Source organism: Akebia trifoliata, chromosome 11, assembly GCF_017979445.1.
Source record: "Akebia trifoliata isolate Shusen 1 chromosome 11, ASM1797944v1, whole genome shotgun sequence".
Classification (NCBI taxonomy): domain Eukaryota; kingdom Viridiplantae; phylum Streptophyta; class Magnoliopsida; order Ranunculales; family Lardizabalaceae; genus Akebia; species Akebia trifoliata.
Window position 1 is genome coordinate 5,719,127 of NC_141385.1, and position 14,900 is coordinate 5,734,026.

The 14,900-nt window shown below is 33.0% G+C and overlaps 1 protein-coding gene across 1 annotated transcript; it reads left to right on the plus strand.

Moving 5' to 3' along the window:
* The first annotated feature begins 2,980 nt into the window (after positions 1 to 2,980).
* On the plus strand, positions 2,981 to 12,185 carry LOC147390563 (protein trichome birefringence-like 43). The gene is made up of 5 exons (XM_086460034.1): positions 2,981 to 3,484; positions 5,863 to 6,034; positions 8,657 to 8,832; positions 9,363 to 9,521; positions 11,821 to 12,185. The coding sequence occupies exons 1-5, from the start codon at positions 3,216 to 3,218 to the stop codon at positions 12,110 to 12,112; spliced, it is 1,068 nt and encodes a 355-aa protein (XP_086316160.1). The 5' UTR covers positions 2,981 to 3,215; the 3' UTR covers positions 12,113 to 12,185.
* Positions 12,186 to 14,900: the final 2,715 nt, after the last annotated feature.

Sequence of the window (14,900 nt, forward strand, 5' to 3'; positions counted from 1 at the left end):
TTAGGTCATAACAGAGTCAACCTGTCTAACAAGATTATTAAATGGGTTGGATTTAGGTTAAGAGCATCAACCTGTTTTGACATGTTTAGTTATTTTGTCATTATCGTATAGTTTTAAATATATCAATAATTGTTTAAGAATTTTTTAAGTTACCCAGTTTTTTATTAGAATTTCCTAAAAAAAATTTATAATACATTTTATTTTTTTTAATTCTATAAAATATAAATGATGTTTTAAGATATTTTGTAAATAATTAATGGTTAAGCTTTTAGTTTAGGAGAGAAAACAATGCTTTTCTTATTAAGTTATTTATATATATATATAGGGAAGGGATTAATAGACAAATATTGGGACAAAGATCCAGACAAATCATTGTCACCGTCGGATCTCCACAAATTCAATGGCATAGATCTGTTTAAAAACACGTGATCATTTATTTCACTTAAAACTTTTCTGATATTTGCAACTACCTCCCCACAACCTCTCAACCCCAAATAAACTTATAATCCAAGAAAAAAAAAATAAAAAAAAAACCATTAAACTCTCTGGTTCACTCTCCTGTCTAACCCTTGTGATTTGTAGCTCCAGTCATATTCATCGTCTTCTTTCCCAAAAAATTATCAGTACTCATCGTTGTCTCCATCTCAGGTGAAGATGATTACTCAGGCGACGAAAACCCCCAATCTCTGTGTTCTCGAGGTTCTATTGCTGAAAATTTGTGTTGTTGCTTCGGTTGTAACTAACCATCTCATTTTCTATTGTTGAAAATTCTGAATTTTTGTTGAAAATGATATATGACAGCGACAGCAATGGCTGAAACCAGGCGGCACAATCCAACTTAATTGGTTTGAAACATAGCGAAGCAACTTTGAGGTCGTGAGTTCAAATCCAGTTTACCCATAAATCAAAAAAAAAAAAAAACTGGGGATTAATTTGATTATTTTGAACTAAGAACAATGATTATTGTACTGGTGAGTATAACTTCACAGATTCATAATGCTACGTGGTTCCTCGGGATTCTACTCATATGCCATTTACGAGCACTTGGAAGGATGGCCTGGTTTCAACCTCGAACAAACACGGGTTGCTTTTAAGCTCAGCGAAGAAAAGTAGGATTAACTACTTCTCATTCTTGGACTATTTAATTTGATCATATAGTTTTAAAACTCCACGAGTTTACATGGCCTGGTTTCAGCCATTGACGTTGCCATCACCGTCGCCTTTGCGGTTGCCGTTATGAGTAGGGGAAGGTGAGCAAACGGAGAGGTTGAGGGTTAGGGTACAGTAAGAGGAGAGAAGAAGAGTGGTTTTGGGTTTTTTTTTATTTATTTATTTTGATTTTGCTTAAAATGTTGGCTGTGCATCGAGGAGCTGGTTGTAAATAATAAACAATTCTTTAATAATTTAAAAAGTACATGTTTTTTAGAAATTTTGTGCGGTAAGATCTAATGAGATCTTCAAATATCCAACGGCTGTCTCGTTTTGTGCGGATGTTGGTGTGAGACTTTGGCAGGTGATCCCGACCCATATATATATATGGGTCAGGTTCAAAGGACAACCATTTCTACACACATATAGACAACGTGTTTTGTCTTATATGGGCAAAAATGTTTGGAATGGACTGATTTTTTGTGAGGATGATCTCTGTGATGAGGAGATCATCCTTGCCAAAAATCAGCTCATTATGAAACTTCTAGACTGTCCAATTTTTGTTGAAAAATTATAGACCGTCCAATTTTTGTAAATCAATTTTGATGGGGTTACAAGTTTTGGAATGAGATAATTTTTTGCCAGGATGATCCCCTCATCACAGAGATCATCCTCACAAAAAATCAGTCCATTCCAAACATTTTTGCCCATATAAGACAAAACACGTTGTCTATATGTGTGTAGAAATGGTTGTCCTTTGAACCTGACCCTATATATATATATATATATATATTTTTTTTTTAATTTTTTTTTTCATTGACATCTAGAGCATGTAGTGTTTGATTCCTAACATGATGATTCATGTGGTCAAAACTACCCTTACTAAGTAAGGCTAGTATGTCGATGTGATAATGAAATGCACTTTGCTTAGCCAATAATAATAATAATAATAAATACTTTTCTTGCTAAGTTAGTCAGAAAAGTTTTATGATCACATCACCTTATGACATCCAAAAATATGATCTGAAGCCACATGGTTGTAAATGACAAAATCATATGAAGTTTGAAAAAAAAAATCAAAATAAAATTATTTTTACCATTGAACTTAGTTTATGGTTGTGTGACTTTATTTTTAATTATGATATTTTATTTTTGGTGGTGGAAATGTAATTTTATTTTCCAATAAAAATTAGAATTTTATCAAATAGATTATACATGGGTTGAGTCAAGGATATCTATTTATAAATGGGCTGGTTTGGATTTAAGTTTTTAACATGATTATTAAATGGATTTGATTTGGATTTGGTAAATTTTCATATTAGCCTTACCTCAACACACAATACGACCCAACCCAACCCATTGTCACCCTTACATATGTCATAAGGGCATACCTTAAGATACATTAATTACACTTCAAAAAATTATTTTCCATTTAGATTGATAATGTGATAATCCATGTGATCTCAATGACCTATTTGAAATCTCATAAATTGGAATTTTTAGGCAGAAGACATGACGGCAGGAGAGAGAAATTTTCTATTTATTGCTACCATGTCAAACGGTTGTTGGTCTGTTCGCAAATTTGCTCACAACATGAGCAAAAACTCATTCCTTCACCAATGCTAGTCACAGATTTTCTGACCACCAAAATTTAAAAAAGAAAAAATTAAAAATAAGCCAACTGAGCTTTGGTCCCCAGCCACATGTCACTATCTCATTGGTTCTTGTGTATATTGTAGATTGTAAGGCAGATTTTCTTCCCCCTATTTTAGTGAATCCCACTCTCTCCTTCTCTCCATATACATTTATGTGCTCCATTCTAATACATTTTGCTCTTTATAGTCTTTCTATTTATATTCAGATTTCATTAAAAGCAAATCTTCAAACCACCTAATATTTCTTACGTTCTTTCAAAAAAGAAAAAGAAAAAACTTTCCATAATAGACCAATAAATCCATATTTGAAACTCTCCATCAAACCCCAATACTATCCTAATAAGTTTTTCTATTTAAATTCTGACCCAACCAATTCTCTATTTCTCTATTCTCTTCCCCCTTTTTACAACAATGGGTTTCTTCCTTCATACCTTCTTCTGTGTTGTTCTTGTTGCTCTTTTCTATCAAGTGTATGGGGAGCAACTTAATAACGTGAGTGGATTACAAACGAAGGGCTGTGATCTTTTTGATGGGAGATGGGTTTATGATGACTCTTATCCTCTTTATAATTCGTCCAACTGTCCATTTATCGAAAAGGAGTTCGATTGCTTAGCAAATGGTCGACCTGACAAACTCTATCTAAAATACAAATGGAAGCCCAGTACCTGTATATTACCAAGGTATCACTCCTTCTCGTATGGGTTTTTATATATTGTGACGCGATGTATGATAATATGATGCATTCTTTGTGATTTGTGTTCGAGTGTTATTGATAAACAGAAAATCAGTTGGATTGGTGATTATCAGTCATTAGTGTTGAGCTTATTTCTTATTGGGCTTGAAACTAATACTATTTTAATCCATGAGCCTGTCTCGTAATGAAAAATCTAGAAATCACCAATCAATCTAAATTTTATGTGCTTATCCATATAGGGTGTACCTGAAGAAATTAAAATAAATCAAATCAGAGTGATTAGTGATTTCAAAGCCTCTAGATTCGAGTGTCTTTCATAATGGGCTTGAAAACCGATGATTTTCTTCTAAAAAGAAAAAAAAAAAATCACCAATCAATCTGAATTTTTTGTACACAAGTCCATCAAAGAGTGGGCTCGAGTGTGGGGTCATTGCTCGTGACAGCAATGTCCTGTATCTAAGATGTGGGCCTAAGGAGTGTATAGTGGCGGCCATGGGACTTAACTTTGTTGGATTTCTCTAGATCTGTTAGATGAAAATTGGATGGTTGGGATCATCTAATCTACAGAATCTTCTAGAACCGCTAAAATAACTCTTTTATCCAATGATTCAGACAATTCAATCGCGCTGAGCTGAAAGATTCTCCTTGACCTACGATAATGCCAGGACTTAATTTTGTTGTATCTTTCTAGATCTGATAGATCAAAATTGGATGGTTGGGATCATCTAATCCACAGTGATAACGCCTTGAACAGTGAGAACGTCTGACTCATCTTTATAACGCCGTTACAGTGTCATATAAGTATCATCCATCTTAATTCTTTAAGCCTCTTATCTGTCTATTATTCCATATTGTGCCTGACAATAGTAATAATTGTCCTGGTGTTACGATAGCCTTCATCACTTACTTTAGCTCTCCACGTATTTGTTATGATTAGGATATGATATCATGGTGCCACGGAGCACAATGTCATTTTGGCAACCGATGTGGGGTTGAACGTTGAAATATCAAATAAATATGACAAAATTAACTAATAAACCCTGAAGCTAGGAACGTCTGTCCAAATACACCCTGAGTTTGGGCAGAATCTTAACAACCCACTTAATAAAATCTTTCTCTTCATGTCTCTTATCTTGATGAACCGACAAACTCAAATCGAGAAGATTGGTGATTCAAATGATTGATCTCTACAATTTGAGTTGTTGATACGAATGATACATATTCAAATGTCAAGATGGGCAATTTACAAGGAGTGCTGATTTTCTAACAAGAAAGTCTTCACTCGATTGATGAGGCACGGACATTAAATAATAGATCTATTTTCTTGAGATACACAAATACACTTATTTTTCGAGGATTTGCTGTTGTGTTCCCAAGAAAATAGATCTACGATTATGTGTTTGTGCCATGTCAGTTGAGAATTGACGAGTGAAGACTTTTTTATTAGAGAGGGGGTATTTAGAAAAAAATCCCTCTATTGGGCTAATTAAGTAATTTTTCTAATAAATCAAAGAGACGCAGTTCCAATCATCTTTAGCAGTAGTGCTGTCTTTTTAGGGGAACTGAGGTGATTGACTGCCTACTTGCACCTTGTGTTGGTCACTTCAAATATTGCTGCATGGCACCTTCTTGGGGACCATTGGTCTAAAAGTGTGGTGGGTCGACCCTTATGATATCTAAGATTATAGGGATTCGTTCACTTTAAATTTGCAGTTTTTAGGAAAAATAGTGATTTGGCATATTTTCAGTGCTTTTGTCTTTTTTGTATGGATAAGCAAGACTTGAACGCAAAACCCTTCGCATCAGTGTTTTAGAATCTTCAATTTGAATATTTCTTTTATACTATCTTATCACCAATCGTGGTTGAAATATGCTCAAATCAAATTGAATATTTGAGAGGTATTTGTTTCAAATTCTATATTTCCTAACCCTCCGACTCATCCATCTCAATATCCTAATCCCTCTTACACTTAATTTATTAATATAATACTTCAAGAATATCCAACACTCAGTTTTATAAAATATAGTTGATCTCATAAAAATTTCCTTTCCATTTGATTGATATGTATTTGTCATACAAGTTTAAAATCAGAAAAAAAAAAAAAAAAAGTTATTTTTAAATTAATAGTAAATGAAATCAACTTTTTTTTTTAAAGGAATATTGGAGAATAATTTTTTGATATTTAATAATTAAATATCAAAAGTATCTACATTTTAGTATTTTTATTTGAGTTTTCTAATAGAGCCTCTTAGCTTTCCTACCCATTTCAGAATTGCTTGATATTCCCCTTTATAAAAGAGAAAAAGAAATATGATCAGGGTTTGTTGATCTTTATTTGATTAATAATATCATGATTGATGCAGATTTGAAGGTCAGGATTTTTTAAGGATATTTAAAGGGAAAAGCATAATGTTTGTGGGTGACTCATTGAGTCTGAATCAATGGCAGTCACTCACATGCATGCTCCACACTGCAGTTCCCCATGCCAAATATACCTTAGTCCGATTGGGAGGACTCTCCACATTCTCATTCCCGGTTAGTTTTTTCAATTTTATTAAAGTCATAAACATTGGCTCTAATCATATTTTGTTGAGTTTTGGAAGATCATAAGGATTCATTATACTCAACTCGAATGAGTTGGCTCGAATAGATCGATTTGTTTAAACCACTGAGTTGGGTTAAAAATTCAATTGAATTATGTGATTATATTTAATATTTTAAGAAGAGAAAATGTAAATTACTTCTTAATTTTAAAAATATTTAAAAATAATAATAATTTGGTATAGATTTATTGAGTCTTGATAATATGACTCGCCATGTGGCATACTCAATTGACTCTCTGGTTGATGTAGGACATCTACATGAGGAAAACAATAATTTGCAGATCGAATTGACTCAGTCAAATCGGATCAACTCGTGTTTGACCAGCTTAGTTTTGGTTGACCCAATTGGGTCAATACTCAACCAAATTTTGATTTTAGTCATGTCTTTAAGTTATTTAGAAGATAATTTTAGTTTTTATTCCAATTCTAAGAAATTTCCATTTTATCTAATTTCTAATTTGTTTAGTTTCTAATTTATTTTTAAATTTTTATTTTTTTATAATTTCGTTTTTATTCTTTAGACTATAATTAGAAGTGCTTAGAGTGTCCAAATTGAGTTTTAATAGATTTAGATAGTTACTATTATATTATAGATAGGTTAATAAGTTACTTTTTACTATTTTAGAATGTTTTTAAGTTGTTATTATGGAATTATCTATATAAGGAGCATCAAAAACAAAATTTAATACATCAGTTCGATTCTCTTTTGCATTATCTTAGTAATTTTTCAATTATTTGCTTTATTTTCTTCCAAGTTATTGCTTATTTATTGAATCTATTGATTCACATGCTTTCGTTGTGTAAAGTGGTATTAAAGTTCTTTCTACGGTAAAAAAAAATGGTTGATGAAGTTGATTTTGTCATAAAATCGTATCTAGATGTTCAATTTACAGCCCAGGAAGCCCAATCTACAATCTAGTTTGAGAGGTTTGAGTTTAGAATCATGACTAAGTTGGAATCTGTTATTCATGGCATGGTTCTCAACACTCTTACAAAGGAGAAATGTAAGAAAACCCTTGGAGATGAAAACCCTAAAGATGCCTATCATTCTAACCTCAATTCCCCTCATAATTCAACCCCTAGAAACCCTTTTAGAGAGACTGAATTCTCTTAGAACTACAATGCTCCCCATAATTTTGGTTTTACCCAAATCGCATCACTTAACCTTCTAATTCCCTCTACAATACCTTCCGATTAAAATTCTTCAAATAAATCACTCATCACACTTCATATCACTTTTTCCCAACCTTTTAGCCACTCCTAGACTCTTTAAATCAAAATCCTCACCCATCAATAGCCACATATCAACCCCAACAACATGTTTCTCATAATCCCAAACCTCCATATAACCCTCACAATCTTTCTCAAACCAAACAAGCCTACACCATTTATTATCTTGATGAATTGGATTCCTATTTTACTCTTCACACCCATCATTCACCAATCATATAAGTCATAAAATAACTATGGACAAGTTGTACCTTGAAGCAATTGTTAAGGAAAACATGATTACATACATTATGGCAAGTTTATTAAGGTGTATGAAAGATAGAATTTGATGTCTGTGCATTAACAATTGTGCCATTAAGGAAAGTTTGAAGATCGGATATCATTGGAAGTGGATTAGAATAAGAGATGAATAGAAAACAAGAAAAAATGACCTTCAAAAAAATTCGAGGACGAGTTTTCTCAAAGAAAGGGGATCTGAAATAGGACATCTACATGAAAAAAGTCGAAATTTTCATATCGAGTTGACTCAGTCAAACCTGATCTACTCGTGTTTGACCAACCTGATTTGGATTGACCTTATTGAGTCAATACTTAACCCAATTTTGATTTTAGTCATGTCTTTAGGTTATTTTAGTTTTAAGTTGTTTAGAAGTTGGTTAGTTTCTATTTCAACTCTAAGAAGTTTATATTTTATCTAGTCTCTAATTTATTTTTAAGTTTTTATTTTTTTTATAATTTCATTTTTATTCTTTAGACTATAATTAGAAGTGTTTAGAGTGTCTAAATAGAGTTCTAATAGGCTTATATAGTTATTATTATATTATAGATAGGTTAGAAGTTACTTTTTACTATTTTAGAATGTTTTTAAGTTGTTATTATGGAATTATCTATAAAAGGAGCTTCAAAAATGAAATTCAATACATCAATTCAATTCTCTTTTACATTATCTAATTATTTTTCAATTCTTTGTTTTTTTTTTTTTTTCCAAGTTATTGCTTGTTTACCTTTTTTATCTATTGATTCATACGCTCTCGTTACACCACTGACGTAGACAAGTTCGGGAATTGTAAATTTGTACACCTCGGGATACACAATCCCCTAAGGATACACTTTTTTATGGGGAAGTGCAATTGTATATCCTGAGGTGCATAGATCCACGGTTCTCGAACTTGTCACGTCATAGAGTCGATTAAGCATGCCACCTGGCGAGTCATATTATCACGACTCATATTTATTTAAGCTCCCCAAGTTAAGTTGTCACATTGACTCGACTTAATGGACATTTGAGTTTTAAAACTAAGGTTTCAATTATGCTTTTTTGTAGGAGTTCGATGTAAAGGTGGTATTCTCCCGAAATGCATTTCTTGTCGATATAGTAGCTGAAAAGATTGGTCGAGTTCTGAAACTAAACTCAATCGAAACAAGCAAAGATTGGGTTGGGATCGACACATTGATTTTCAACACATGGCATTGGTGGCTTCACATAGGAAGAAAGCAACCGTAAGATCTTCTCACATCTTATTTTCCTTTAGAATAATCGTTTAAAATCCTATTTGATTACAATTGGGGAGCAACTCTTAAGATTCTTGTCGGTCAAATTACTTTTTTGAGCCAAAACCATGTTCTGTGAGTATTTAATTTTCAAAATCTCTGTAAATGCAACAAAAAAAAAAAAAACAAAAAAAATTGGGACCAAAGACTTTGTAGGAAGCGAAATTGGACACGAATTGTGAGATTCTAGATTGAAAATATCCTAATTTTTTTAGCTAATTATGAAAACACCCAATACAACCTTTGTGTTCTCTCTCAATTGGTCTTTCCTTTTCGCACTTCTAGAAACTACTTTTTAATTGATCTCATGAAACGCTACAGCTTCTGAAAATGCTTCTAGACCCCAAAAAAGTACTTTTTTAACACAATATATGCTAACATCATGTTTCTTATACAAGTGATTCCATAGAAGTACTTCAATTGTTAGAATAAGAGACTCTTTAACATCAGATATTGGAACTGTTTATGATGTGTTGCAGATGGGATTTGATTCAAGAAGGAAACGAGATTTACAAAGACATGGTTCGATTGGTTGCTTATGAGAAAGCCTTGACAACATGGGCCAAATGGGTGGACTCCCACATTGATCCTGCAAAAACTAAAGTCTTTTTCCAGGGTGTTTCACCAGATCACAGCAAGTAAGCCTTTGCTATTGTCCGTTTTCTTCTTATATATTATTGAGTCAGACTAGCGTTACGAACTTAGTAAGATTTCAAATCTTACTAAGGGCCCTTGAGCTCACCTTTCGGCACCCAAAATATGATCTGATAGCACAGGGATGTAGAGGACAAACTTTAAAATTAAAAAAAAACAAACAAATATTTTTCACTGTTGAATTTTAATTTTAAGTTTGAGAGCTCAATAGCCGGCCATTTTCGAAATCTTGGTTCAAGCCCAAAAAAATTGGTGTTTTAAAATAAAAAAATATCATCCAAGTTTTTTCATGAAATCTAGAGGGCTGTGCTGTAGGACTGCCAATGTGGATTGTCATTTGAGCTTCAAGACCCTTAGTAAGATTTGAAATCTTACTGAGTTAGTAAGGAAAGTGTTTTTCATATGATTCAACTTCTTTTCATTTTTTTTTTGTTTTCTGGTTGGTGTTGAGTGTCCCCTTCAAGTTATTCTTGTTCACATAATTTTCTTGAGTAAATTTTTTTTGCTTAATAAAAATAAATAATGTCATTTAATGAATTAAATTCAATGCATGCCTTAATACATGAAAGACACTATATAAATAATTAGAAAATGTGGACATTATAATGTGATTTTAAATAATTGAAAAGTCTCGAAAACAACTCGTCCAAGTAAAAGAGAATGCAAAACAAAATTTTCTTCAATTGATGTAAATAAGTAAATAAGAAATGTGCTTGTAGAATATATATATATATGGAAATGTTCACCACCAAACATTTTGGCAAAACATTTTTCAAAATATGGGTTAGAAGTTTTGGAATTGGTTGATTTTTGGTGAGGATGATCTCTACGGTGAGAAGATCATCATCACCAAAAATCAGCCCATTCCAAAACTTCTAACCCCATCAAAAATGGTTTACAAAAAATGGACGGTCCACGATTTTTCAACTTCTGAACATGGGGCTAGAAGTTTTGGAATGGGCTGATTTTTGGTGTGGATGATCTTCTCACCGTAGAGATCATCCTCACCAAAAATCAACCCATTCCAAAACTTCTAACCCATGTAAGACAAAAATGTTGGCCAAAATGTTTGGTGCTGAACGGGACCCATATATATATATAGGGAGCGGTTCAGCAGCCCCTTATGGTGCCACGCATTTTTTGTAAATCACTTTTGATGGGGTTACAAGTTTTGGAATAGGCTGATTTTTTGTGAGGATGATCTCTACGGTGAAGAGATCATCCTCACAAAAAATCAGCTCATTTTGAAACTTCTAAGCCTAGTTTACAAGTTGAAGAATCGTGGACCGTCCAATTTTTGTAAATCACTTTTGACGGAGTTAGAAGTTTTGGAATGAGCTGATTTTTGGTGAGGATGATCTCCTCATCATAGAGCGGTTCAGCAGCCCCATCATGGTGCCCCACATGGTGCCACGCATTTTTCAAAACATGGGCTACAAGCTTTGGAATGAGCTGATTTTTTCTGAGGATGATCTCTATGATGAGGAGATCATCCTCACCAAAAATCAGCTCATTCCAAAACTTCTAACTCCGTCAAAAGTGATTTACAAAAATAGGACGGTCCACGATTCTTCAACTTGTAAACTAGGCTTAGAAGTTTCAAAATGAGCTGATTTTTTGTGAGGATGATCTCTTCACCGTAGAGATCATCCTCACAAAAAATCAGCCTATTCCAAAACTTGGAACCCCATCAAAAGTGATTTACAAAAAATGCGTGGCACCATAAGGGGCTGCTGAACCGCTCCCTATATATATATATATATATCACAACGTGAAAAAAGCCTATATTTGACGGCCAATAGTCATCAAATTTCATAAAATTTGACGGATTAAGGCGTCAAAGTTTTCTTTTCGACGGACCAAAACTATTAAATTAATGAAGGATGAGAGAAATTTGATGGCTCTAAACCGTCGAATTGAGGATCATAAAAAATTCTAATGGCCATAGACCGTCAAAATTAGCTTTCTAAAATTTGTGGGCTTTGGCCTGTCGAATTTTCTTGTCAAAATTTTCAGGTTTCAGAGTGTATATAACCATTTTGATAAAAACAAAAATAAAAATAAAAAATTGCAAAATTTTGTATATGACCATTTTTCTAAATATGAAAAAAAAAAAATAAATAAATAAATTCTGATTCAGTAATTTTTGATAAATACTCAGGCTGTTTTTGTAAAACACCCTTTAAATTCCAAGAATGATATTTACTATTTGTAAGGTTGATTATGTAATCTCATGAATCTTAATTATTATTTCCATCTTATTAATTTTGTTGTTAAATTCAGTGGAAAAGATTGGAATGAACCAGATGCAAAATTCTGTTCTAAAGAAACCATGCCATTGTTGGGATCAAAGTATCCAGGAGGTCCTCACCCAGCAGAAATTGTGGTGAAGAATGTGTTGATGAAGATGACCAAACCAGTTTATTTACTTAATGTGACCAAACTCTCACAACTAAGGAAAGATGGGCACCCTTCAGTTTATGGTTCTGGAGGCCATAGGAACATGGATTGCAGTCATGGGTGTCTTGCTGGTGTTCCTGATACTTGGAACCAGCTCTTATATGCAGCTCTTTAATTTGATGAAAACCATCTCATAAATATAGTTTCTACATTTTATGAGAAAAAATAGTAATTTCGATTAACCGAAATTTTATTGTCTTGCTGGTGTTCCTAATTTCTCGTAAATATAGTTTCTACATTTTTGTTATTTTTTTTTATAACAAAAACAGAACCTCAACGAATTTTTTTTATAGCAAAAACAGAACTTCAACTTCTTACAGACTCTTCTTCTCAGCCATTTCAGAGGAAAATCAGATTTGTTGAAGAAGAAACTCACAAATCCCTCTTGATTTGGTTCGATTGAGAGAACCGAGCGATCAAATTAAAGAGCTGCATATGAGAAAAAATAGTAATTTCGGTTTAATAACGTTATTAAATAAATTTTATTGTCTGTTCTAGTACTTTAAATTATCTTCTTTTTTTTCCACCTCATTTTAAGTTGGAAATTGTGGAATTGTGCCAATTGAAATATCAAATAATAAAAGAAAAAATCTTTCTAGGGGAGGTGGGGGTGGAGTTTTAAAATTTACTATCTCATGATATTGTGAAGGATCTTTTCGTCAATCCGGCACCTCAAGATACAATTTACTTTTAATCCCCTTAAATCTCATGTTCTAAAACATGAGTGTGGCAACTGCCAAAGAAATTCTGATGCCTAAGTCAAATTTACAATTAATTTATATTTGAAATAACATTATAAAATTCAAAGTAATGTCGTACCTTTTCTTATATATGCTTAGTCTTAATCTAATGGTGAAGATGCATTTTTCTTCTTTTTTTCACACAATTATGATTTCCACTTCATTATTTTTGCTAAGAATCCTTGATTTATCTCCCAAACTTAGCAAGAGAATCACATAAAGTCATATCCGAGTTAAAAGTACAGTTTAGTATATATAGAGGGTAGTAGTGATTGAGCCCTTAAGCCAAACAAAGCTTACACTATTAAGGTTAAGGAATGTTTGGTATCCTCTAGAGTTCCTCAAACCACTTCAGGAAGGATCTAAAACTACAGATTCACATCACCGAAGTGTTTGGAGGAACTCTGGGTGACATCTAACATTTGTGCATCTCGAGGAATGTTATTGTTTAGTTTTCAATGTGCAGAGTAAATATGATATGGTTTATTACTTTATTCATTGGTCCTAATTTATGTAGACCGGTGGATTGTTTTAGAGTTTAATTTTGGGTAAAGATAGTGGTTTTACAATAAAATCACTTATGATATTTACTCGTACCATAATGGTGTGGTAAGATCACAATCCTTTATTTTTTCTTATTGTGTTTGGATTAAGAGAAAAATAAAGAGAAGAGAATAGAAAATAAATGAGTTTCTCTTCATTTCTCTTGTTTGGATTATTAAGTGGGGGAGAGAGGAGAAAAGAAAAAAATGTGAATTTTCTTTCTCTCCAAAAATGGAGGGAAATCCTTTTAAAATATTTTATAATTTCAATTCTGCCCCTAGATCTATTTTAAGACATTTTAAAATTCTAAAATTATCCCAATTCCTTTCCTGTCAATCCCAACATGGTGGAGAGAAAGTGAGTTTCTCTTCTCTTCTCTTAATGAGTTCCTCTTCTCTCAATCCAAACATAGTGCTAGGTTATGTATAGTTAGTCACCCCTCCAATATTTTTTTTTATGCCACATTTATATTTCAGAAATCTTTCCCTTCATATGATAGTGAGGAAAAAGGTGATACTAAGCCCCATCCATTGTCAAAAAGACCTTGAGATACATAAATAAAGACCTTGACATTTGTTATGAATCTCGAGGACTTGTTTTGCCCATCTTGACATCTTTTTTTTATGGTGGATGAGGCTTAGTAAAGCCTTTTTTCCACACTATCATAGTAAGGCTAGTCGGTCTCTTAATATTTTAATAAGACGTTAATCATACTTACATATATAGTTTTACAAAGTAGCATTGGCTGGAGGAGACCTTCCCAGATTTGAATTTCTGTAATCCGGAGGTATACTTCATGTTATACATGTATAAATTCTGTTAAGAGCTTATATTGCCACAACAACTTTTACTAATGCCACCCCAAGATGTGTACTAATTGTTTGGTGATTTACATATGAAGTGGAGTGGCATTAGCAGAAGTTGGTGTGGCAATATAATCTCTCTTTCTTTTTTATAAATCTCACCTTCCTTTGTTGAGCAAAACTAAATACACAAGGAAACACTAGCCTGATCATACCTACAAGATTGTGGCCCTCCATCGAAGTGACGGTTGGGATGACAGGGATTCCCACAAAAAATGTATCCTTGGAAAAAGTGCATTCATCCCTAGAAGATTGAAACTGATCTCTAGGAAATTTACATTTTTTTCTCTTATTCTAATGGTTATATATGTTGATGAAGAACCCATTTAACGAACAAATAAAACATTGATAGTAGAATTAAATGATTTTGAAAAAGGTGTGGATTAGTAGTTATTTTTCATCTCCCATTCTATTCTCTCTAACTAGAACTGATGAGAGAGGGGGTGTTTGGGTGGAGTAGACAAAGGGAAAAAAGGAGACGAGGAAATTTGCGATGTTGATTAAGAATAAGATAGGAATGCCTATTGTGAATTCTGGTTTTGATTTTTGGTTTTGTGTCCTTGAAACATTAGATTGTAACCAATAGAATACTATAAAAACACAAAGAAATTGGAAGAATTTATCAGTGACTGGGGCATAGAGAAATCGCTGTCCTTAAAACCAATTTCACCCCTTTAAGAATGAATCCTCAGTGCAGTCAGTCTCAAGCGTCTAGTTTCCAAGATTCAGTAACCACTGTATCTGCTAATCGTGCACT